This window comes from Pan paniscus, chromosome 7, assembly GCF_029289425.2.
Source record: "Pan paniscus chromosome 7, NHGRI_mPanPan1-v2.0_pri, whole genome shotgun sequence".
NCBI classification, from domain to species: domain Eukaryota; kingdom Metazoa; phylum Chordata; class Mammalia; order Primates; family Hominidae; genus Pan; species Pan paniscus.
The window spans coordinates 24,784,500-24,811,695 of record NC_073256.2 but is presented as its reverse complement, the minus strand read 5'-3'; the positions used below and the strand labels follow the sequence as shown (position 1 = coordinate 24,811,695).

The window sequence follows — 27,196 nt, the reverse complement described above, 5'->3', positions numbered from 1 at the left end:
TTACATTAGTCTATATGTCTATATGCTAGTACTCCACTTTTTAAATTACTGTAGTTTTGTATCAGTTTTGAAATCAGGAAGTGTGTGACCTCCAACTTTTTTCTTTTTCTAGATTGTTTTGGCTATTAGGATATGTTGAGGTTTTATATGAATTTTAGGATGTATCTTTTATTTCTGCAAAAAATGCCACTGAGAACCTCTAGGCCAGTCGTGGTGGTTCAAGCCTGAAATCCCAGCACTTTGGAAGGCTGAGATGGGCAAATTGATTGAACCCAAGAGTTCGAGCCCAGTCTGGGAAACATAATGAAACCTCATCTCTACAAAAAATACAAAAAAATTAGCTGGGCATAGTGGCACATGCCTGTAGTAACAGCTACTTGGGAGGCTGAGGCAGGAGGATCACTTGAACCCAAGAGTCAAGGCTGTGGTGAGCCATGATTGCACCACTGCACTCCAGCCTAGGTGATAGAGTGAGACCCTGTCTCAAAACAAACAAACAGAACAAAACAAAAACCTCTATATTTTTCATAATGATTTACATTTCCACCAAAAATGCACTAGCGTTCTCTTTTCTTCACATCCTCACCCACATTTGTTGTCTTTCATATTGATAACAGCCATCTTAAAGGGTGCGAGGTGATATCTCACAGTGGTTTAAATTTGCATTTCGCTGATTAGTGATGTTGAACACCTTTTCATTTATCTGTTGGTGAGTTTTATGTCTTCAGATAAATGTCTGTTCAGATCCTTTGCCCATATTTTAGTATGGTTACTTATTGCTCTGCTATTGAGTTGTAAGAATTCTTCCTAAGTTTTGGACATTAACCTCTTATCAGACACGTGGTTTGCAAACATTTTTTCCCAGTTCCTAAGTTGCCTTTTCATTTTGTTGATTGTTTCCTTTGCTGTGCAGAAGGTTTTCTGTTTGATGTAGTTTCATTTATTTATTTTTTGCTTTTGTAGTCTGAGCTTTTGGTGTGATATCCAAAAAATCATTTCCAAGGCCAATGTCAAATAGATTTTCCTATGTTCTTTTCTCATAGTTTTATGACTTCAGGTCCTACATTTAGGCCTTCTATCCATTTTGAGTTTATTTTTGTGTATGATATAAGATAAGGGTTCAGTTTCATTCTGTTTCATGTGGAAATACAGTTTTCCCAGGACCATTTATTAAAGAGACTATCTTTTCTATTGTGCCCTTTTGATGCTCTTGTCAAAAACTGGTTGACCATATATGTCTGGATCAATTTCTGAGCTCTGTATTCTCTTTCATTGCTCTATGCTTCTGGTTTTATGCCACTACCATATTCTTTTCTGATTACTATAGCTTTGTAATATAATTTAAAATCAGGACGTATGAAGGCTCCAAATTCATCTTTCCTTTTTTCTTTCTCAATATTGCTTTGACTATTTGCAGGGTTTTTTTTGTCATTCCATATGAATTTTAGGATTGTTTTTTCTATTTCTGTGAACAATGCCTTTGGAATTTTGATAGAGATTGCATTAAATCTGTATATCGCTTTTGGTGGTGTGGACATTTCAACAATATTAATTCTTCTGATCCACGAACATGGCATATATTTGCATTTAATTATGTCCTCTTCAATTTCTTGCATTTAATGTTTTATAGTTTTCAGTATACATATCTTTCACCTCATTGTTTAAATTTATTCCTAATTTTTTATGCCATTGTAAGTTGGATTGTTTTCTTGATTTTTGTTTTTTCAGCTGGATTGTTATTTGTATGTGGAAATGCTACTGGTTTTTGTGTGTTGATCTTCTATCCTGCAACTTTACCGAATTCATTTTAGTTCTTTTATTGGTGGAATTCTTGGGATTTTCTACATACAAGATTATGTCATCTGTAAATACAGATAATTTTACTTCTTCCTTTTTTTATTTGGATGCCTTTTATTTCTTTTTCTTGTCTGATTGCCCTTGCTAGTACCTCCAATACAATGATGAATATGAAGTGGCAGAAGTGGGTTTATTTGCCTACTACTGGATCTTAATGGAAAAACATTTCATTGTTCCCCATTGATTATGATATTAGCTGTGAGTTTTTCATAAATGGCCTTTATTATGTTGAGGAACTTTTCTTTTATACCCAAGCTGTTAAGAGTTTTTATCAAGAAAGGATGCTGGACCTTGTCAAATGCTTTTTCTATGTCAATTTAGATGTGGTTTCTATCTTTCATTCTGTTAATGTGACATATTACAATGATTTATTTGTATATGCCAAACCAGCCTTGCATGCCAAGGATAAATCCCACTGGTCACATTACGTAATCTTTTGAATGTATTGTTGAATTCAGTCTGCAATACTTTATTGAGAATTGAATTAATATTCATCAGCAATATTGGCCTGTGCTTTTTCTTTTCTTGTGGTATCTTTGTCAAGCTTCAGTATCAAGGTGATGCTGGACTCATAAAATGTTTTTGGAAGTATTCCCTTTAGCTTTATTATTTTTTTTTTTGGAAGAATTTAAGAAGTATTGGTAATAATTGTTCTTTGAATGTTTGGCAGAATTCAGCTGTGAAGCCATCTGGTCCTGGGGTTTTCTTCTTTGGAACGTTTTTAATTACTTCTTCAATCTCTTTATTTGTTACTGGTCTGTTCAAGCTTTTTATTTCTTCCTGATTCAATATTGAATCTAGGAATTTATCCATTTTCTCTCTGTCATCCAATTTGTTGGCATATAATTGTTCATAATAGTCCCTTATGATCATTTTTATTTCTGAGACATCTGTTACAATGTCCCCACTTTCATTTCTGATTTTATTTGAGTCTTCTTTCCTTATTTTCTTAGTCTATCTAGGGGTTTGTTGATTTTGCTTGTTTTTTTCAAAGAACCAATTCTCAGTTCTATTGACTTTTTTTTTTTTCCTTATGTGGCTTTTCTGTTCTTTATTTTATTTATATTTGTTCTAATCTTTATTATTTCCTCCCTTGTGCAATGGGTGGTCTTCCTCTTCCTCTACTACTACTACCACTACTACTACAAGTACTACTACTACTACTACTACTACTTCTTTATCTTCTTCTTCTTCCTTTTCTTCATCTTCTTCTCTTTTGAAACAGGGCCTCGCTCTGTCACTCAGGCTAGAGTGCAGTGGATCAATCATAGCTTACCGCAGACTCAAACTCCTAGGCTCAAACAGTCTTTCAGCCTTGGCCTCCCAAAGTACTGGGATTATGGGCATAAGCCGCCACACCTGGTTTTGTCCTTTTTCTACTTCCTTGAGGTGTATAATGTTACACTATTTATTTGGGATCTTTCTCTCTTTTTTAATGAAGGCATTTATTGCTATAAAATTTCCTCTTAGAACTACTTTTTCTGCATCTTATACATTTTGATATATTGTATTTCTATTGTCATTTTTCTCAAGATAATTTTTTAATTTCTGTGATTTTTTTCTTTAACTACTGGTTGTTTTGGGAGCATGTTGTTTAATTCTTACATATCTGTTAATTTTACAAAATTCCTCATATTATTGTGTTTTAATTTCACACTGTTGTGGTTGGAAACAATACTAGATATGATTTCAATTTTCCTGAATTTATAAGACTTGTTTTATGGCCCAACATATGGTCTATCCTGGAAAAAGTTCCATGTGTGCTAGAGAAGAATGCTGCTGTTATATGGAAAGTTCTATATATGCTTTTTAGGTCCATTTGGTCTAAAGCTTAATTCCAGTTCAGTATTTATTAATTTTCTGTCTGGTTGATCTATCACATTGTTGAAAATGAGGTGTTGAAGTCTCCTACTATCATTATACTGCTATCTATTTCTTCTTTTATGTTCATTAATATTTGCTTTTTATATTTAGATACTTTGTTTGTACATATGTATTTACAATTGTTGTGTCCTCTTGATAAATCACCCCCTTTATTTTTAAATGATCCCCTTCTTTGTCTCTTGTAACCATTTTTGACTTGGAGTCTATTTTATCTCATATAAGTATTGCCATCTCTTCTCTCTTTTGGTTATTATTTGCATGGAATATTTTCTTCCTTCCCTTCACCTTCAGCTTATGTATGCCCTTAAAGCTAAAATGGATTTTTTGTAAGCAAGTACAAAATCGTTATTCAAAGAAAAACTCAAGATATAAAACAAACATACAGGTATACCAAATATAGTGTGTATACCTAGAAGTGAGATATTGGGAAAGTGGCAAATTAGAGTAGAGGTAGAGATGAAGGGAAAAACTAAAATAATGCAGACCAATGTAAAAATGTGTCATTAATTAGGCATATGATCATCTCACTTCTCTGCACTTAAGAACTAACAGGAAGAGAAACTGTGAGTCATGGAGAAATAGAGGACTTACTTGAGAGAGATGAGTATGGTGACTAAGAAGATGAATAAAAGTGATGAATGCTTGGAACAGCTGATTTGGGTCAAGTACAAGCATTACCAGGGAGCCCTGAGAGGTAGTATGAATTAACTGTGGCCCCAACCTGCATAGTTGTGGACTTTCCTGGAGAAGCACTGGGCTGCCTGGTACAGGAATGAGGATGGAAAATGCTGGGGGATATCCAGAATGGGGAGGTCAACTGAGTCTGAAGACAGAGAGCTGGACCTGTTGAGATGCGGATAAGAGAGTGAAGAATTGATCAGGGAGTGTGGAGAGAACCTGTGATGGTGTCTGCTCCTTATTGGGCAAAAGGCTGCCCCAGCGTGAAGAATGGGGAAGTAGCTCATCCTAAGAGCTTTGGTCCAAATAACCTCCCAAGCTAGAAGGGTAGAAATGAAGTCTAGTATAAAATACACTGAAGCTGGTTCAACAAAGTGAATTTGAAATATTCACCAAATCAAGAAAATTAGGGTCTGAGAATTCTGAAAGCAATGTCACCAAAACCATTAGTCTAGAAACACAAAGATTCTGGTCAGGCACAGGTGATCTTAGTGGGATTTCAATAGGATTCGATCAAGCCCAGAACTGCAGTGACTCCCAAGTGGGTAACAACTCACTAGTGTTTTTGTTTAACCAAACACCAGAGGTAGATGTGTGCTGGGGGATGAGGAGATGGTGTGAAGGGAGAAAGGAAAGTTCTAGGAGGCTAAGGGTACTCATGGGAGATTCTTTTTTGCAAGGGGAAGGCAGGCTGATGTAATAAAATAGGTTGTTCTCTTTCTAGATCTTTATATACTGAAAGCGAAGTGATAGAGCTAAGCAACCTGATTAGCTGAGGAATATGTCAACTCCTGGATCTGGGGCTATACTATAAATTACCTAGTTCTTGAACACACAAATTCAAAATGAGGTCTGCTCAATGGACAAATCAACTCTTTCTCATGATTTCAGAATAATGCATGTCCTCAAAGCATCATTCTATTTATCTTTCCTTGCAGATCTTTTAAATGTTGTAGTAAGTTAGAGACATCAAAGTAGGGTGAACCTCTAGACTATCTGAAGATTTCTGCTTCTATCGATAGCAAAAAGAATTACTCAGTCATATGGCTTGGATCTGTGTCCCCACCTAAATCTCATGTTGAATTATAATCCCCAGTATTGGAGATGGGGTCTGGTGGGAGGTGATTCGACCATGGGAGCGGATTTCCCCCTTTGGTGCTGTTCTCATGATAGGGTTCTCATGAGATCTGGTTGTTCAAAAGAGTGTGTGGCACTTCCCTCACTCTCTTCCTCCTACTCTTGCCATGTGAAGTGCTGACTCCCCATTTGCCTTCTGCCATGTTTTTAAATTTCATGAGGCCTACCCAGAAGCCCACCATATGCCAACATCTTGCTTCCTGCACAGCCTGTGGAACCATGAGGCAATTAAACCTCTTTTCTTTATACATCACCCAGTCCCAGGTATTTCTTTATAGCAATAGAGAACAAACTAATACATCAGTTTACTGGAGACTGCAGAAGTCCTCTGTTTGCCTGTTTATCCATCCATTGATCTATTCATCCATCCATCCATGCACCCATCCATCCATCCATTTAACGAGCACTTTCTATGTACGTGGTGCTGTTTTTAGCAGTTTATAAATATTAACTCATTGAATCTTTCTAATAACTGCATGAGATATGTATTGTCATTATCCACATTTTATAGATGGGAAGCTGAAACAGAGAGAGATTAAGGGCCTTTTCCAAAACACACAGCCAGTAAGCGGTGAGTCAGCACCCAAACCCAGGCCGTGAAGCACCAGTGTTCATGTTCTTAACCACCACATCATTGACCATCCTTGGTGACTCTGAAATCCATCTAGGAAGTTATTCAACTGCTAGCATCATTGTTCTTCCCAGTAGCTCCTGAGGGCCCTGGGATACTGTGCTTGCCTATAGGCAAGGCAGCTGGTCAGAGAGGCCCTTTTGTGGATTGCAGTTATTCTGTCTTTAGTTCCCACTTTTTCTCTTTTCATCTCCTTTTCTTCCCATCTGCTCCTCTTGTGTGAACAGATGTGAGTTTCCTCCTTGACTTTCCAGGCCATGAGTTGGAACACGTTGTTCTTAGGTGATCATTTTAGAGATGAAAGTGTAGTGTACAAGGGTGATGGAGCCAAGCTATGAGTTCTTCATCACTCTCTTACCTGCTCATCAGCAGCTCCATCTCCCTGTCTGCAGCCTCAGCTGAAACCTCCGCACCTGGATACCCCCAAACATCTGCCATCCTCACTCCTGCACCAGGCAGCCCAGCACTTCTTTGGAAAAGTCCACAACTATGTAGGCTGGGGCCACAAATAAAAGACTTGCTTTTCTGAAATCTGAATTGTCATCTTTAAAAAAATGTTTCTATCTCTCATGCTAAAGTATATCTGTATATAATCAGGGTACACTTCCATCTGACCAATTTAAGAATTTTTATCCTTGACTGAAACCAACTAGTAACCAAAATGTGTGTGTGTCTGCATGTATGTGTGTTTGTGTGGTATGTGTGTGTGTGTGTGTGTGTCTGTGTGTGTGTATTTTCCTATCTTTTAATGTAACTATGACTTTATCCTGTGTTAAATGGTTTCTACTGAATATGAAGTTAAAACAAAGGGCTTTTAAACTTGTAGAGCTCCAGAAGAGTCACTAGTGCATTAACTGAAAATGCAAATTAACAGGCCTGCACCATGGGGACCACAGAGGTCATCTGACCAAATATGAAACTGATTTCCTATATTTATGCATGCTAATAAATCAGCGGGCGGAAAACATGCCCCCAGAGAAGATTGGCCCTATCAGTTTTTTCAGCTGGCATTTAGGCATTTGCAAAATAGCTCCCTTAGCATCTTCATCAAAAAGCTCCAACGATAAAAATAATAGAAACCGGCCGGGTGTGGTGGCTCATGCCTGTAACCCCAGCACTTTGGGAGGCCGAGGCAGGTGGATCACGAGGTCAGGAGATCGAGACCATCCTGGCTAACACAGTGAAACCCCGTCTCTACTAAAAATATGAAAAAATTAGCCGGGCGAGGTGGCGGGCGCCTGTAGTACCAGCTACTCAGGAGGCTGAGACAGGAGAATGGCATGAACCCGGGAGGCAGATCTTGCAGTGAGGCGAGATGATGCCACTGCACTCCAGCCTGGGTGACAGAGCGAGACTCTGTCTCAAAAAATAAATAAATAAATAAATAAATAAATAGGTAAATAGATAAATAATAGAAACCTCCCCAGCTTAGTTATCTGCCTTTCTCATCCTATCTTCTGGATAAAAAAGCATTTAAAAACTACAAGATTTGTGAAAATTCAGAATATTTTAGAACAGGTGTATTTTGTACTAATGGCAAAAACCACAATTACTTTTGCACCAACCTAGTAGATATGAGAAAGTTTCAGCTATTGAATCTGGTATTCTTGATGGTTATCAGTTGCTCTGTGTTCCTGCCTTTTGCAAGTTTTGCTGGGCAAGTGTAATTCTTTCTTAAAGGAAACATTTATTCTCCCAGATGCCACTGTGGCCTCAAAACAGAGGCAGATAAACTTAATCAAGAACTGTTTAATAATGACTCTGTGTTCCAGCACGTCTCAACTGTGACACAGCTCCTCAAACCATTTATAATTTTGGAACGGTTACAAGCCTATTTCACATCAAACAGTTAGAAAAATTTAATCAGGATTATAACCAAATTCTCAGTGATGTGATTCAGACTCAGTGCAGTGTGTTACAGAAGGATGAGAAGGGTCAGAGAAGACTGAAATAGTTTGGGAGGAATTTGTAGGTAAGTGAAACTGATGCTGGGTTTTGAGGATGGAGATGGTTTGAAAGGGAGAGAGGAGCATTTCCTCTGAGCCACAGTTAGGAGAAGAGAAGGAGCACTTTGGTGCTTTGGAGACAATCAGAGGACAAAGACGAGCCTGCTTGGAACAGAGGATTTAGGAGGGGAAATAGCAGTATGTTAACCAAAATGATGATACTTTGTTTTCTAAACCAGAAGCCTAGGAATGTGTTGGAATGTGTACAATGGAATGAATAGACTATGGGGAATATTTGAAATTGAGATTGTCAAAGAAAATTTGAGATGCGTGTTTCTGTCACTACAGAGGACCTGAGTCAATCCAACATGGTGGCTAAGCTAGAGAGAATCCTTATGGGAGTGCCAGGTAGGACTCTTTCAGGATCGTCCATCATTATGAGAACAGTATTTTACAAAGATTTTGAGTCAGGGTGTTTTTACCAAGGTTGCAAATATTCTCTGAAGATGTGAATTGCTGGGTGTGGTGGCTCATGCCTATAATCCCAGCACTTTGAAAGGCTGAGGTAGGTGGATTACTTCAGCTCAGGAGTTCGGGACCAGCCTAGCCAACATGGAGAAACCGTGTCTCTATTAAAAATACAAAACTTAACCGGGTGTGGTGGCATGCACCTGTAGTCCCAGCCACATGGGAGGCTGAAGCATGAGAATCTCTTGAACCGGGGAGGCAGAGGTTGTAGTGAGCCAAGATCACGCCACTGCACTCCAGCCTGGGTGACAGAGGTTGTAGTGAGCTGAGATCATGCCGCTGCACTCCAGCCTGGGTGACAGAGTGAGACTTTGCCTCAAAAAATAAAAAAAAAAAGATGTGAATTGATCTCTCACTAGAGGAGCTTGATAAATATTTCTCTTCTAGGTCTGCAGGTTTGTTCAAGCACAGGGATCTTGTCAGCTCTGTTAACCATTGTATCCCCAACACCTAACAGCGCTTGGCACAGAGTAGGCTTAATGCTGAAAAGCCTGGGAAAGGTATTCAGGATAGACAAGGAGGAAGATCCACTGCAGTTAACACAGGCATATGATAAGTTAAAAACAGAGTGTTCTTATCCACCAAGAAAACTCGAATTGCTTAATGATTTTGACTTTAGTAAGTGGCTAAATAGTAGAGAATAAATGAAGAGAAACTTAATGTAGTTTAGAGCATATTTGAATTGCTTTGAATCATGGAGCCAAATAAGACAATTGGAGATTGAAAGCTGCAGGTCAGAGAGGCAGAGCCGTCTCTGTTTTCCTGTGCTTTTGCAGGAAGTGCATTTTATAGAAAAGTCAGAGAGGAACTGAGGGGAAACAGAGAGCTCTGAGCTGGTGAATTCACAGCAGCCTGGAGAAGCATTCCGGCTGCCTCTGAAGCTGGCTCTTCACACCCAAGGGCTGCCCCCTGGGAACCTGAAGTCACTGTCCCAGCTAGTCACAAGGCCGGGGAGGCCTCACTGATGAGGACAGCACTACGGGCCCGAGTCTAGAATGGTAAGAGGTTCTCAGTCTTTGAGACAATTATTGGTTGTTTGAGTTTAAAACCAGTCTTTTCCTTTCTTCTTCGTAACTGAAAAAACATGTATAGACTGTTTAAAAACTTGTTCTTGCTTTCAGAACATTTATTTGATGCTCTAAAACTTTCCTTTAGATCTTCTCCAGATCATTACTAAACTTACTAGTGTATTTGACCAATCCCAAGAGCCAGCGGTGTGAATGCCTGCTGGGATTTAGAGAGCCAGTCTGAAACTGCATGCTGGCACTGTGTGGGTTTTCAAAGATTCCGCTCCAGTGGCAGAAAGCTCTCGGCCAAATGCATGTGAACCAAACAAAAGTCAGGGGCAGTGAGAATGAAAATTGGCCTCAATCACACTTTGAATATTGCTGTCATATGAGGATTTTAACAGCCATGGAAAGTGTGAGATTCACTCTCTGCTGCACACTGGGGCCCCGCATCCGTTAAGGATTGTGGGCATTCTGAAAGCTCTCATTCTGAAAGCTTCGGGGGTATTTTTAGATGAGGCTTGTTCCTACGAATGAGGAAGTCTAGCAGATGGCTCTTCCGGCTGGAGTCTTTTTTTCCAGCTTTCCACCAACATAGTATGGAGACCACTCTGGCAAGACCTCTCTCTAAGGACAATGGAGGGAAAAGCTATTCTCAAAACACTGGGCAGCAGCTGCAGGGCTGGGGCTCTGAGGACACCGTGCCACTGGCCTGTACCTTTCACCCTGCCTGCCTGGACTGTATGTAATCATCAGTGGGAGGCAGAAAGGAAGTTTGAGGTTAAGCACAAGACGTCTTTTATCACACTACGTGAGTGAAGACATCTGTGGAGACTGTACTCTCACTGTAGATGATAAGAATGTTATTCACCAACCAGACAGAAAAGACTGGAGTATGAGGTTTTTGTCCATGGAAGTATTTTGCAGATGGTTTGCACCAGTTTTGTGAAAGACAGATCAAATTATTATTAATGAGGGAAAAGTGCCTTTAAAAAAGGCTAAGTAGTCTTGCTATACCGCATTGAGTACACTCATTGTCATTTGGCCTCACATCTGATAGAACAATCCTTTAGGGCTCAGAAAAGTCACCATTGCAATAGTAAGCCTTTTCCAGGGATTCTTAAGAAGTCTATTTTACACACAGTGTAAAGACCCAAACAACTTGATTGTAAGTCTGTGCTTTGATGGCAAGCTTCCTGTTCATTTTTTAATTTGATGTGGTTTTGCTCATGCCCTAATTAAAGTGGCAATTCTCAAAAAGTACAGATTGCACAGGTTTCCAGGCCGGATGCTTTTTAATGCAGTTCATAAGAAAGAGTCATCAGTCCTAAGGTTTTATTTTATTTTATTTTTGAGACAGAGTCTCGCTCTGTCACCCAGGCTGGAGTGCAGTGGTGCCATCTCAGCTCACTGCAACCTCCGCCTCCCGGGTTTGAGCGATTCTCCTGCCTTAGTCTCCTGAGTAGCTGGGACTACAGGCATACACCAACGTGCTTGGCTAATTTTTTGGTTTGTTTTTAGTGGAGGTGGGGTTTCACCATGTTGGCCAGGGTGGTCTCGAACTCCTGGCCTCAAGTGATCCACCCGCCTCTGCCTCCCAAAGTGCTGGGATTACAAGTGTGAGCCACTGTGCCCAGCCTTAAGATTTTGCTATTAAGCAAAAGGGTCACCTACGTGTGTTTTGGAAGACCTGTTATATCCCCATTTACAACTGAGCATTCCAAATGCCTACTGATTTCTGATTTTCTTTTTCTTTCTTTCTTTTTTTTTTTTTTTTGTAGAGACAGGGTCTCACTATGTTGCTTAGGCTGGTCTCAAACTTCCAGGCTCAAGTGATCCTCCCACCTCGGCCTCCTAAAGTGCTGGGATTACAGGCTTGGGCCACGATGCCTGGTCACCTGTTGGGTTTTAGCGACCTGGCAGGAAGCTGGATTTCTCAAGCTTTTCCAATAAAGAAGAAGCGGTTAGATCCCAAAAGCCATGAAAATTCCACTTGTGGCTTAGAAACTAAGATTTACCAAAGTCCACTTTGGGAGGCTCCCTTCCTCCCTAACACACACACACACACACACACACACACACACACACACACACACACCCTGCGGATAATTTATCCTGTAATCACAGGGATAGACTAATTTTGTCTGCATTCACTTGATGAGAGTTTTGACAGCAGTGACTTCTGCTATAGTAACTATAGACAGAAGAATTAACTCCCAAGTCTTAAAAGAGTAGTTAGGTCTATGATGCAACTGTTTCCAGCCACAGGGGTGCTCTGTGGTGGAACCAACCCTCGTTGAGACTGCCTGTTCCCACTGAGGGGTCTGATGGAAATCCCACTGTGTTATTTTGTGTGTTGCTTGCCTCCCAGAGGCGCAACAACAGATCAACAGGAGCAGCCACCCCCTGCCTCATTCAGGCCCTGTGATTTGCTTTCTCACTAGAAATTTTCATTTTTAGTGTATCAAATATTCCAAGCATGCAGTGAAGTTCAGATAATAATTTAACTGACCTGCAGGTGTTCCCTAAGATTTTTCAAATATTAACATTTTGCCATTTGCTTTAGATTTTTTAAAAATAAAATGTTACTGCTACTGTGGAAGATCCCTCCCTATCCAATTCCCATTTCAACCTCCCATTGCTACCCAGAGCAATCACTGTCTTGAAGTTGATGAGTATCATTTACATTTTATTATGTGCTCCATAAAACATGTATATATCCTTATATGTTTTTAATCTCTATACAAATGGCATCACATTTTACTTGAGCCTTTTGTAAATTACTTTTAATACTCAGCATTTAAAAATATTTCTTCATATTGCTACCCTAAAATCCAGTTCATTTTTTTCTACTGCTATAAAGTATCCCACCAAAAGACTATACCACCATGTTTTCATTCCTTTGTGGAAGCACCGTTCAACAGTTTACAAGGTTATTTGCTATTTGTAACGTTGTGAACACCTTTCTCCACTTATAAGAGTTTCTCCAGCTCTGTACTGCACAGTATGGTAGCCACTAGCTTAAAATGTGGTTAGTCAGAATTGCAATGTGAGTAAATATAAAATGCATGCCACATTTTAAGGACTTAGGATGAAAAACACATATGGAATATATCATTAATAATTGATATAGGTTATACTGATTACTGATTAAAATGACAATATTTTGAATACATTATGTTAAATAAAATATATTACTAAAGTTATTTTTTCCCATTTATTTTACATTTTTTAAATGTGGTTACCAGAAAACTTAAAATTACATATATGGCTTGCGTTATAATTCTATTGGACAAGGCTGGTCAAGACCAGCCAGTAACTGATTGCCCACATGCAAGACATCTGTTTTTGTAAATAAAGCTTTATTAGAAAACATGCCACTAATTTCTATGGTGGCTTTCCAGCTACAACAGCAGAGTTCTGTAGTTGCAACAGAACCCTTATGGTCCACGAGCCTAAAATATTTACCATCTGGCCCTTTAAGGAAAAGTTTGTTGACTCATATTCTAGAGCAGTAATTTTTAACCTTTTTTAAAAACCATGACCCACAATAAGAAACATTAATATCATGACCCAACAAACACACATCTGAAACAAAAGTTTTACAAAACAAAGTTTCACAAATCCTTTCTATGTATTTTCATATTTTCTGTTCTGTTCTGTTTTGTTAAAATAAACTGCTGGTCAGTAAACTGCTAGTGACCCACTCAAGTGACTTAGCCATTCATTCATTACTAGTTATTTAGGTAACATTGCTTAAGGACATATACCCAAAAATGGAGTGACTGGATTATAGGAATGTGTGTATTTAACTTTACAAGATTCATCACATTGTTGTCCTGTGTGTGAGTTTACCAATCTACAGTCTCACAAACAGTGTGAGAGAGTTCCTATTTCCCTGTATCTTTAACAAAATCTGACGTTGCCAGTCTGATCTGATGGGTATGAAATGAAATCTTGTTTTATTTACAATCTGATCATTCATAATTTTAATAATCTTTTCATGTGTTGAGTGGCCTTTCTTGTTTCATTTGTGAGTTGCCTGTTCATTTGCATTTTAAAAATGGGGTCATTTGTCTGTTTCTTAGATTTATAGGCACTCTTTTTCATTCTGCATACCAGTACTTTATTAGTAATGCGGGTTGCAAAGATGTGAGTTGGCCACTCCAAGGTTTGCTTTTTTTCACTTTTTAATGGTGACTTTTATGTTATGAGGCAGAAGTTTTAAATTTTAAAGTAGTTAGATTTATCTTTTTCTTTATATTGCTATTTTTTAGCCCTTATTTTAAAAATTATTTCCTACCCCAAGTTCATAAAGTTTTCCCGTTATTTTTTCTGATGAATTTAAAATTTAATGGGTGTTTGTTTTCTGTTGAAAATTCGTGTTTCTACATGGTATGAGATATGGCTCTACTTTCTTTTTTTCTTCACATCATAAATAGCTGGTGTAAGTACCATGAATTGACTTGTTAATCCTCCAGTCTGTTTCTTGGGTCTGTGTCCTGGAAATGTTGGTCCTAGATTTATCAGAACCAGATCTTTACTGATCTCATTTATACAGCAACTGGTCCTTGATGGTTTTACAGGGTAGTTTTCGCAATCTTTCAGAGAACACATAATGTTTCTCTTATAAAAATTACCTGAGATAAGGCCGGGCGCGGTGGCTCACTCCTGTAATCCCAGCACTTTGGGAGGCCGAGGCGGGCAGATCACGAGATCAGGGGGTCGAGACCATCCTGGCTAACACGGTGAAACCCCGTCTCTACTAAAAATACAAAAAAATTAGCAGGGCGTGGTGGTGGGCGCCTCCTGTAGTCCCAGCTACTCGGGAGGCTGAGGCAGGAGAATGGCGTGAACCCGGGAGGCGTAGCTTGCATGAGCCAAGATGGTGCCACTGCACTCCAGCCTGGGCAACAGAGCAAGACTCCATCTCAAAAAAAAAAAAAAAAAAAATTACATGAGATAATTGAAAAAGTGAAAGTTACCTAATTCATTTTATAATTCTTTTTCTTTTTTTTGAGACACAGTTTCACTCTGTCACCCAGGCTGGAGTGCAGTGGCACCATCTCGGCTCACTGCAACCTCCACCTCCTTGGTTCAAGCGATTCTACTGCCTCAGTCTCCCAAGTAGCTGGGATTACAGGCGCAGGCCACTATGCCTGGCTAATTTTTGTATTATTAGTAGAGATGGGGTTGGCCTGTTGGCCAGGCCGGTCTTGAACTCCCGACCTCAAGTGATCTGCCCGCCTTGACCTCCCAAAGTGCTGGGATTACAGGAGGGAGCCACCGTATCTGGCCGTCATTTTATAATTCTATTTTAACCTTTATATCCAAATTGGACAAGGACAGGACAAGAAAGAAAAATTATGGGCTAGCCTCTATTTGAATGTAAATGTAAAAATCTTAAACTAAATATGAGTAAAACTGAATCCAGCAATGTGTAGTAAAATAAGTTCATACAACATGTGCAAGGATGGCTTAATTAAGAAAAGCTATTAACATAACTCATCACATTCACAGAGTAAAGGAGAAACATGATACGATTTTTTTCCCATAGATGTAGAAAAGGCATTTAATAAACCCTAATAGCCAAAAATGATTTTGAAATACAAAACCTTAGAAAACTTGAAATAGAAATAAACATCCTTAGCCTGATAAAGTGCGTCTACTGAAATCTGTAGTAAACATACGCTTAGTATTGAAGGATCCCTTGTACTCCCTGTGTGTGGAGTTCCCTCTTTGTATCTGGCACCTGAGAATTGTTCTTTCTTTTAATCTTGGCTGTTACTTTAAATAAGTATGTGTGTGTGTGTGTGCATATGTATATGAATATATATATATATGCTCATACATACACATGTTTATGTATTTTTTGGTTTTGTCTATTTACATACATTTCATGAAGTTTGTGGAGTGGGAAGCTGTGCCAGCTCTGTAGCCATGGTGCTGTAGTTTCTCCCTTAGTGATTTTCTGGGCCTGAAGACCAAGAAACTCTAGAAACCACTTTGGAAGGGGCAAAGTAGGGGATAGCCACAGAGCTGGCTCTGGCTTCTCTCCTAGACTGAGGAGTTGTTATGCATGACTTCATATCCTGGCTTCCCTTGGAGAAAACTATTAGTGATAGATCTGATGTGGATATAAGAATATTGTATGAAACTGTCTTTGATTTTATTTTGCCAGGAGATTAGGCAAGGATCAGCTACTGCCATAGCATTTCCTAAGGAAGTGATATTTCCAAGGTTCCCACAGCGATACTGAGATACAAAGATGAAGATTAGTCATAATGTTGCCTTCACTGTCACATTTTTTTTTTGACAGCTTTAACACAGTTTAAAAGTACGATTCTAAGGGTTGGGAGTGAGGAGAGGGACGTGTTTTCAAGGAGCACTTTTTGTGGTAGCGAACAAACTTTAAACCCTCCTGTTGATACACAGGGGATTCCTGTGACTATGAAAATTAAAACAGGGCCTGGCAATGTTGAACACAAAGAACAGCCAATAAATTCTTGACCGTAAGGTCATGCGCATTAAATAAGGCAGTTCTGATGCCAAATCAGTACTGTATTGTGTATTTCCCATAGCAGATATTGAGATATGGATCTGCCGTAGAAGGAACAGGAATGTCATCAGGAAATATCAGTTCAGACAAATGTGGGTTTCCACCAGCAGGGAAAGAGCTGGACCTGGTGTGATCTGTCTCCCTTCATGGTGAGAATGTCAGATCAGAAATGAATATTCATGTGGCCCTTGGAAAGTGGGAAGGAGAAATCAATAAGCTAAACACCCAACCTAATAATAGAACTGTTTTCTCCAATGTGAGTGTTTTTCTCTTGAAGTTGGTATTTCTGTCCTTGATCTGTTGGTGATGCTATTTAGAGATGCAACGAAAGATTTCACAGAAAAGCAAAAGGTTGGTTCCATTGTTCTGGAAAAAGGGTTATATCAACTTGTTTCTATCTAAGCATGTCACTGGAAGTCTGGTTCACATTTAAAGTTTTCCTTAATTCCAAGAAACAATCTAGACCCTTTGAAGCTTTGGCAAAAGAGTACCAGGTAAAAAAAGAAATCTCACTTGTAAAGGCCTAGTTTGCAATTCATTTGTCCTGGGATCTTGCAAAAACAACCCAATATCTGTATATCTCTATACATTGGTGTGTATGATAATATCTTTATTTTTCTTTGTAGAGATTTTACACAGGATATAATAGGTGACACAACTGTTTTGGCAGATGGGGTGAGAATATGAAGGCAATTCCTTCCATGTAAGAATTTTGGTGCTTGTTTAAATTTAATAGACTCGCTTCTCCTAACCACACTCTGGAAGTCTCCTGTCATTCATGCACATAAGAACTCAGAAGAGAACCTCTACTGTCTCCCCAAAATCTTTTTTTTTTTCTTTTAATAAACTTGCTGACATTGGCCAGGTTTCAAGAGCATGGTAAGTTCATGATCCATCAGCCTGCTTTCTGAATGGAAATCGAATGAGTTATTTGTATTGTTTGTTCCTACCTTTTCCAGGCACCTTCTAAAAATGAACAAGAGCAGCTCTGATCTGGAAAAAGTGAGCCAGGGCTCTGCAGAAAGCCTCAGCCCATCCTTCAGGGGTGTCCACGTCAGCTTCACCACCGGCTCCACGGACAGCCTGGCCTCAGACTCCAGGACCTGCAGCGATGGAGGTAACAAACTTGACCTTGACGGAGAGGCTTAGATTCTCCTGGACCTTCAAGACCAGTCCTGCGTTGCTTGCGGGATTGGAAGGGCTGAGCAAGGACTACTGTCTTGGTCCTGCTTTCTCAATGAAGTAGACTCTTCCAGGGAGCTGTTGAAGTCAATTATCTACTGAATATATGGCAAGCCAGCCCATCCATATTGCCCTCTCCAAATTATAAGAGTGTGGACGTGGCAACATGGTGGGAGGAAGATGAGGTTGAAAGGCTCCTATTTCCTTGGGTAATGAGCCATCTGTGTACAGGCCTGCTTTTTACTTCTGTCCTCAGGATGGGTCCTAAACCACACATTCTCACTATCTCTTTCTCTCTCTCTCTCTCTTTTGCATCTACATGTGCATGTACCCACATGTACACACTTACTGGACGCAGCAGATGTTTACATAATGTTTGCTGAATTAAGCATGAAGACTTCATTAGGCCACCATCTAGCCTGCTTTTTGGATTAAGCTCTAAGGCCTATGGGTGGGTCTGTCCTCCATTGGGCATGTCCCTAAAAAGGAACTCTTGTTTTTCCATAGTTGTGGCCTGGATGGGTCATATTTAAAACCTCTCACCCTTTCAGCATTCTTTGTGTATGTGTCCTCTCCTGCGTTTCTCTTAGACTTGCATTAGCATGTTGGATTTAGACTTGTACTCACATGACTTCCTTTTTCACTCCTATGGAAATATTTCTTCTCAATAGGCAATGACACAGTAGAGGGTTCCATTGCAAATTTACTGTCAGCAACATTATTCTACCTAAACGATAGGTACTGGCTGAGACAAAAGAGTGTGTTATAAGTCAGTCTGTGGTGTGTTCTGATGAGAAACCTCTGACAGTTCTTACTTAAAAACAGGAAATATCTTAGTCTTGATTTGGGAGGAATGTAGCAACAACAGATTTTCTTTTTCTGTAGATTTTTCTAGGCTCTTATCTTCTTCCTTTTCCCAGCCCATTGTATAACAAATTCAACAAGGCAGATTATTCCATAGAGGGCAGTGCATCTCGACCACGAGCCCCTGTGTTGGTTAGTTCTGATCCACTCTTTTGGAGATTGTAACCAGTTCTGGGGAGTGATCTACAATGAACCATCAGTCACCAACCAGCGGGTGTCAGGCGAACTGGACTTCATGGCTTCACCACTTTGTTTCCCAGAACCAGTAAACCATGACGTCCACTCGCAGGGTTCCTAAGAACTGACTAGGAAAGATAAGGTTAAAACACATGGTACATGGGTGGATGGGATACGGTAGGATATTGGGCAGCCCAGAACATGAGTGCTTCTTATAAAGGCTTCCAGAAGAGACAGAAATCAATGAAGGCTGGTGGAGGGTTTAGGGAAGACTTTATGAGAACATGGGACTTAGAGATCAGATCTGAAATGTGGCCAGAATTAGGGAGGGAGGGGGTGAGGAGGAGAGGGCTTTCCAGGTTTAGAGAACAATAAAAGAGAAGCAAAGCCACAGGGATGGCAGTGCACGTGGGAGAAGGATGAGACCAGTCTGACGTGCTTCAATAGACACCGGCAAGGGGAAATGGGACATGAGCTTGGTGGGAAGCAGGGGCTGAATTGTACACGGCTCTCACAGCAATCTGTGCAGGTGGGAGACAGAGAGCTGCCGGAGGTTTGTGAGTTCAATGCTGGAGGTTTGCGAGTTCAACGGGGAAACCTATTCAGACGTTTTCTCATGTTCATTTCTGAATAACATGAATTAAAATGAATATATTGCCGTGGTATTCCTTTATCACAAGCTAGTTGTTCAGTAGAAATGCATTTCAAAACTTAGACTCCCAGACCAACAAGAAGATATGTACCTTGTCCCTGGACTCTAGCCCCTGAGAGCCATCCATTCTATCTGCTGCCCCTGGGCATGGCTCTCTGTACCCGGAACCATGTTTTGAAACTGGCAAGAGACCAAAGGCATGACATTCTTTCTCTCTCTCTCTTTCTCTCTCTCTTTCTCTGTCTCTCTCTCTTCTTTTTGACATCTTTTAAACATTAATCATTAATCTGGAGAATATACAGAACTACTGGTCATGTAATATGAGAAATCCTTCATTCACTTCTCACCGCTTACCAAGGCAGCTTAGATTTGTTATTGCACAATTATCTTCCAGTCCCATGGGTCCTTAACTCACTTTTATCTTGTAACTGAAATATTTATCCATTGCAACTTTAGTTACTGTTTGGCATGCAGTACCAAAGCTGAGAGATTAGATCCAAATAGAAGCAGAACTAGTTCACGGTGAAGTTCTTTGAAACTTGAATGTAGTGTCTGCCTTTCTAATATTATACATTAAGCCAAAAGATACCATTAGACTCTACATTTATTTTGTCAGTAAGAATCTGCTAGTGAAAACTATGCGTTTCATTGACTGTTTCCATCCACAGTATAGGCTGGCCTGAATGGATGGAGGAAAAAGTCATTCCAGGGCATATCATGATAGTAGTTTGTGTAAACTTCTTGGAAATGTATCAGCGTTAATGGCTAAAGTTAGTGATTCATGCTTTATGTCGGAGGTGGGTGGGGGGGGAAAGGGGTGTGGGGGGTGAGTGGGGGGAAGGTTTTAGTTGTATAAGGAAAACCCTAATAGAAATCTCTAACTTTGTTACATTTTTAAAACAGGTGTTTATTCTAAATGTTTCAGTGGCAAAATGCCACTTTTGTGTCAATGTTAACTTCACCTTTTTATACTTTTATCAGAGTTAATGGCTGAAGTTAATGATTTGAGTTTTATGGGTGGGGGGAGGTTTTAGTTGTATAAGGAAAAGCTAATTGAAATCTCTTACTTTGTTACATTTTTAAAACAGGTGCTTATTCTAAATGTTACAGTGGCAAAATGCCACTTTTGTATCAATGTTAATTTCACCTCTTTATACTTGTATCAGATTACATATTCCTCCAGTGCATCTGTTATCCCATTTGTCCAATTCAATTGAACAGCCAGTCAACTCAGTGCAAGGAAAATTTGTCGAAGCAGTTGTTTGGTTTATGCTTGGTTTAGGAGGTACAGACTGCATGTGTCAGGACAGATCCATGAAGGCTGCCAAGGGGAAGGTTTTTGAAGGGAATGGATGGTTGGATGTGTGAGGGAAATGATGATCAGAAATGGTCATCAAGAGACCTTTTTGCTTTAAGTGGTTACTTGTAAATTTGCAAACCTAATGTCTCATTGAGATCATCTCCCTCTTTGATGTAGGATACCATTACAATTCAGTTCAGCAGTTCAGCAAATATTTCTGAATGCCCGGAGATTAGAGAAGATTAGAGAGTTCTCTGTTGAACTGAAACCATTGGCACCAGCAATAGATAAGAAGTCTGAAAATACAGTTCATATAGATATTCTCACTTGCATGAATACATGTACCAGGGCAGTGATACCATTCTTATTTTTATAGCTGGCAAACCAGAGATACAGAACACTAATTAAATATATTGACAGTAGTCAGTCAGCTTGTTTTTCTCAACAAGCTGACTACTACTGGCAAATTTTAAAAAAATGTATATTAGTGCAGTCATTCATTTGATAGATATTGTTGATTGCAAACTCTGTGCTGGGTACAATTCTAGATGCTGAAGTTTCAGCAATGGAAATAATTCCCAGTCCCTTCAAGGGGCTTACATTCTGGTAGGAGAGATAGACAATAAGAAAGATAAGATGTAAAGTAGCTACTGGTCAGAAGGCAGCGAGTGCCGGGAGAAAAATCAAGCCAGGAACAGGGTGGGGAGGGGTGGGAGTGCTCCAAAGGAAAAAAACATTTATTTTAAAAAATTTTCTGTGGCCTGAGCTATAATATCACTGAAGTGAAGCTTCAACTTCATTTAAACCTTCCCCGTTAAACTGAATTTTAAATAATTTATTATTGTTCCAATAAAGTTAATACTTTTTTTTATAAAAATTCAAACAACAGAGAAAGGAATAAAATGAAAAGTCAGTTTTCTGACACCCCATCCCAGCTCCTACCATCACTTTTAAGATTTTTTTCTGTATCATCCCAAAAACGTGTATCCATATGTGAAATATAAAATTCAGTTCTACAGATTTTTGCACTTTATCTTGGGGCCTTTCAAATGAGAACCCCTAGGACTGCCTCATTTTTTGAAATTGCTGCTTATTTTTTCATTGTATGATTTGGTTATAAATCCCTCTCTTGCTGATGCATGTCTAGGTTGATTTCATTGCAAGACTTACAGTAAGACTCTGTGCCATACATTGGCATGATTTGGTGAGCAAATCTGTAAGATAAATCCTTAGAAGAAGTGGAACTGACATATCAAACTGCATGTGTATTTTAAATAAATATTACCAAAGTATCCTCTAAAAATGTCAATTTACTTTTCCGTCACAGCATCTGAAAAGTGCCTTTTTTTTTTCGAGACAGAGTCTTGCTCTGTTGCCCAGGCTGGAGTGGCACAATCTCTGCTCACTGGAAGCCCCACCTCCAGGGTTCAAACAATTCTCCTGCCTCAGCAGCTAGGACTGCATGCGCGCCACCACGCCTGGCTAATTTTTCTATTTTTAGTAGAGACGAGTTTCGCCATGTTGGCCAGGCTGGTCTCAAACTCCTGACCTCAAGTGATCCGCTCACCTCAGCCTCCCAAAGTGCTAGAATTACAGGCATGAGCCACTGTGCCCGGCATGGAAAGTGCTTTGAATTAACTTTTAATTTTACTAACTCGGAAGAAAACCATTAATGATTATGTTATAACAGGAGATTGAAAGATCAGAATTCCAGGACCACATGTGAGCTGTAGGCAGGGCATTCGAGGTACTTAGAGCCTGTTTTCCAAAGTGAGACAGAGCTTTCTCTTCTTTCGCATGTAAATCACATTCACATCTTGATTATTGTTTCCTGGGATGATTAAGTGGTCTGGAGAGACTCCTCACAAATGCCACATTTTCCATCCAGTTGTAAAATGCTAATAACCTGCTTCCAGTTTCAGAACACGTTTATCTTCTTAGAAAAAGGAAAGGTTTCTTTTAAAGAAATGCTTTTTTTTTTTTTGAGATGGAGTCTCACTCGGTCACCAAGGCTGGAGTGCAGTGGTGCAGTCTCAGCTCATTGCAACCTCCACTTCCAGGCTCAGGTGGTTATTGTGCCTCAGCCTTCTGAGTAGCTGGGATTACAGGCACACACCACTATGCCCAGCTAATTTTTGTATTTTTAGTAGAGACAGGGTTTCACCATGTTGGCCCCTCAAACTCCGGACCTCAGGTGATCCGCCTGCCTCAGCTCACCAAAGTACTGGGATTGCAGGCATGAGTCACTGAGCCCAGCCTGCTTTGCTTTTTGTTTTTGTTTTTTCTTCTACATTTCATGTTGAACCTGCTCTGACTGTGGAACCAAACAAGAGATTGCAAAACTTGCCTTCAGAGGAACAAGTCCATGTGAAGCCAAAGCATCCCTCTGCCCCACCCTTCATCCTCTCTGATGCAGGAATAGTTAATGGGGGTTGGCAGAAACCTGCATGACAGCCACTTCCTGGGTGATATTGGCAAGGTGCCCGTACAGATGGCTTTAGTTTTCTCACCTCTCACATGAGAGAATTGCACTAGGGCCCCAGGGCACAGGGTATGGGTGAGGTTTTCTCCATCCATATTCCACTTGCTTTACCTTACTCTAAGTTGGAGAATGGTCAAACACAAAAGCTAAACGTTTGGGGAGACTTAGTTGGGACGCTGCCCTTTGCTTCTGCGTTTGTTCTGACCCAGCTGCTATCACACAGCAGAGCTGTGCAAAGAAAGAGCCAAAACAGGACTGACCACTTCCTCTGTCAGCTCAGCTCTCATTTTGGCTGCAGAGAACAATGAAAGTGCCTATTAAAACCCAGCAAGAAGAGAGGACTCTATAATAAGGAAAACCTCAGAGTACCATGTTTGAACTTCTGGTCTGCATTTCTGCAGAGAGGTTAAGCTGTTCTTCCCAACCACTGAAATCCTGATTTCTCATCTCTGCTTTCTAAATATAATGACACCAAACTAGTGCACCTTCCCTTGGTCTTTTTAAGATCCCATCCAGTGAAGCATACATGATATGTAGCTTCTCACTAGAAATGCTTTGTCTTCCCTGAAGCACGTTCGCTAAAGGCATGGAGCGTGTTGTACTCTATAGCCAGGAACTTCCTTTATATGCAGAATTGGAAATTCGAAGGAAAACTTAGGACCTGGGGTTTGGAGCCCTCTGGCCCAATTAGCATGCAAAATTATTAAAAACCAAGAAATGAGGCAACTGAGACATAGGCCAAGGTCCCAGAAAAATGTTCTCCCCTCTCACCCCTTTTACACCCTTAATTGTAAGGCAGAATTTGGAAACAGCAATCCAACACCAGCATCAAACCAGGATGTGTCTGAGTTAGTCTCATGTCCCTTGGGATCCAAGTCTGGAGAATATCGGCTGTTGGCTAAAGTCGTGGAGGATTTTTTAGGCAGACTTTTCTGAACCAGTGGTTTGCCTGTGAACTCGGAACTATTTTAGGTGTCAGGGTATATTTGTTCCCTGTTATTTCCAGCTTGCCTAATCCAGAGTGTGGCAGCCGTTGCAAACAGTAAGAACATAGCTGCTGTGTTGCCTAAGGCCGTGTTTAGGGAGAGATAGTTCCCCAGGTCAGAGTCAAGAGAATTAGCCAGAGGAGGTCTTTAGGAGTGCCTTTAGATTCCATAGAAGACAGCTACCCTTTGCCATGTAGTGGAGAAATCAGTTTCATCTACAAGGGCTGCATGTTAGCATCTATTTCAAAGTATCCCCAAGAATATTAACACCTGAGAAACTATAGGATCCTCAGAGGCCTGGAGTGGCCTGGAGGTGGTGGGGTGGGGGTGGGGGCTCCCAGAGTGAATTCTGACCTCTCACCAGCTGTAATTCCACACCTGGAGAGCTTTAAGGATCCGTAAGCTCAGAGGAAGGATGCGTTAGGTTGGAATGCAGTATGCTTGTCATAGAACCAGGCATATCTTTTCTGAATACAAAAATCATAATAGACCGGGCACAGTAGCTCACACCTGGAATCCCAGCACTTTAGGAGTCCGAGGTGGGTGGATCACCTGAAGGTCAGAAGTTCAAGACCAGCCTGGCTAACATGGTGAAACCCCGTGTCTACTAAAAATACAAAAAGTTAGCTGGGCGTGATGGTGGGTGCTTGTAATCCCAGCTACTTGGGAGGCTGATGCAGGAGAATCACTTGAACCCAGGAGGCAGAGTTTGCAGTGAGCCGAGATCCCACCATTACACTCCAGCCTGGGCAACAAGAGCAAAACTTCATCCAAAAAAAAAAAAAAATCATAATATATGTAGATAATGCCCAGTTATCCCTGTGAAGTCCACATTTTAGGGGAGCTGTATTTCACCTGATGAGGTTTGTGTAGCTACAGGCCTTTACTTCTGCTGGGCAAGGGCGTGGATAGGGAATGTTTGGGTATGCAGTGCTAGACTCCAACGAGTGTGTGTATAATGTGGCAAGTACTGAGTTTGGTGCTCCAAACTCATAGCATCTAAGAAACAAAGAAAAATTAATCAGTGCGTGTGCTAATTCTTGAAGTTAAGCTTCTCTGCTAATACCTAGTACCCCTTGTCAGATTTACCCAAGTAGTGATAGGGTGTAGGTCTGATCAAAGCCACTGACTAACAGCTCCTACAGGAAAGTAAGAGAAAACAGAGGGAAGGACAAAATCACTTCCTTCCAGCTGCCTGAATACACGAAGGGTTTTTTGTGCTGGGACCTACCATACAGTCCAAAGCAGAACTTCTTTGTTCTCTTTCGTCATCTAGGGAATTAGAAGTGTTACCGATTATGTTGCTAAAAGATCCCTGGTCTCCTCACAGATTGGAAAATGTACCAGTGGTAATTTGTGTGAACTAGACATAGAAGGAAGAACAATTGAACCGAGATAACGATCTGCCTAGAGCTATTTGATTTCAGGGGCAGCTTTGAGACAAAATGCATGTTCAGAGAGGTTGAAAATGGAGAGAGTAGCTGAAATTATAGACTATTAGTGCTGCAAGGGGCCTTCCCAATGATGTCATCGGTCATTTTCTAAAGGAGGAAACTCAGGCGGGGCAGGCTGACAGCTGGTGAAGTGTTCACTCCACTGCTTACCCTCAAATTGGAGCAGAAGCAGAAAGGGGCATACTGGTGGCATCAGGAGAGCCTTGTAGTAAAGACAAGGAAGACAAAACCAATAAACATGGAGAAATAAGCCTAAGGCTTAAAGAAGAGACTAACCAGGAAACTGATCTGTTATGAACCTCCCTAGCCCACTGGACTTGGGATGGGAAGGAATCCTGACCGTAGGCAGGTTGTCCTTGTCTCTGAGGGCACTGATGAAAGCATTGACCAGGGTTCTGATCACACCCCACTCCCATCCCCCAGCCTCAACTTCTGTCGTGTTGATGATAAATTGAGAATCAGACGCCTCGCTGGTGATGGTTTCTGCTGCCCAGAATGCAGAAAGGTCAGGAAGTGGATGTGTGCTCACGGCTCCCAGTCCTCCTGCTCATCAGGCTGGGAGTTTGGTGACTGAGGCTTACAGTCCTTTGAGAGCCTCATAAGTAGGTGGTCTTACCCTCCTTTTTTTATCCAGGAGGTGGCAACTGATCCTCCTCCTCCTGCTCTCAGCCTCTTCTGTTAGAGGGAGGAGGGAGAGGAAGTGAATCATCTGCCATAGCCTCTGTCTGTCCCCATTGCTTTCCTGGGGAGTGTGGGATGGGGAGACCTGTGGACCGCAGGATTTCAGCACCTGCTGAGATCACTGCCATCTAGATCTTCCCTCTTCCGGCTCGCTATTTCTTCTGCACCCTTCATTCTGACTATTGAGGGGGAAATTCGTGGGCATGTAAAAGTGACTGGTCCAGACTGCACCACCACTGCTTGATTTATTATTAACTTGAGCCCTCCTGGAAGGGGTATAAATCACTCACTCAGCCTTGCTGCCAGGGGCCTCGCCTATCATTAGCAAATGGGAAGGGCAACTCCCTATGATCTTGATAAACCACAGGGAAACAAGGATTGCTTACTACAGATGGGAAAGTGGGCAAGGAGAGCTTAAGAAACACGGTGCTCCCTCTTGAATTTCATTTTCACTTGTGACAGTCTCACTCTATAGCCCAGGTGGGAGTGCAGTGGCACAGTCTCGGCTCACTGCAATTTCTGACTCCTAGGTTCAAGTGATCCTCCCCCCTCAGCCTCCTGAGTAGCTGGGATTATAGGCGCGCGCCACCACGCCCAGCTAATTTTTGTATCTTTTGTAGAGTTGGGGGTTCGCCATTTTGCCCAGGCTGGTCTTGAACTCCTCAAGTGATCCTCCCGCCTTGGCCTCCCAAAGTGCTGAGATTACAGGCATAAGCCACCGTGCCCAGCCCCTGTTGAGTCTTATGATAGATGATAGAGCCAAGGAGGATATTGGTGCAGGGACCCCATAGTCTTGCTCAGCTCCCCCGGGCTTTTCTTTGCATGAACCCATTGGTTCTCAGCTCCTGTGTTCAACAGGTTGCATGCACTGAGTTTGTCCTCCCGTCAGCGTTGCATTCAAGGTTGTGCCCTGCTGTCGCTCACTAATGCTGCCTCGGTCACTGAGGCTGGGGCATGAATGTCAGCCCATGGCCATCCATCTTGCTCCCTAGAGAGACCCTCCTCCCTGTGGAGCAGCAGAAATAAAGAGACCCAGTCTTGATCTATGTGGCTTGCAACTGGTGTTTGAGCCTCAGGGATCTATTCTGTTCCCTCTTGGGTTGGAGAAAGCAGGGAAGGGCTCAGTGTGAGCTAGAAAGTTATTAACTGTTCAGGAGCAGCCCTAGAAATGTGCTGTGCACCTGAGTGAGG

At 41.0% G+C, this 27,196-nt stretch overlaps 1 protein-coding gene across 2 annotated transcripts in view; it reads left to right on the top strand.

Annotated features, from left to right (window-relative positions):
- PRAG1 (PEAK1 related, kinase-activating pseudokinase 1) overlaps positions 1 to 27,196 on the top strand; it is a 71,175-nt gene that overhangs the window by 31,169 nt on the left and 12,810 nt on the right. For both annotated transcript variants that reach the window (XM_034965636.3, XM_034965637.3), the window contains exon 4: positions 17,187 to 17,344. In XM_034965636.3, coding sequence (XP_034821527.3) covers positions 17,187 to 17,344 — 158 coding nt within the window. The remainder of the gene's footprint in view (positions 1 to 17,186; positions 17,345 to 27,196) is intronic.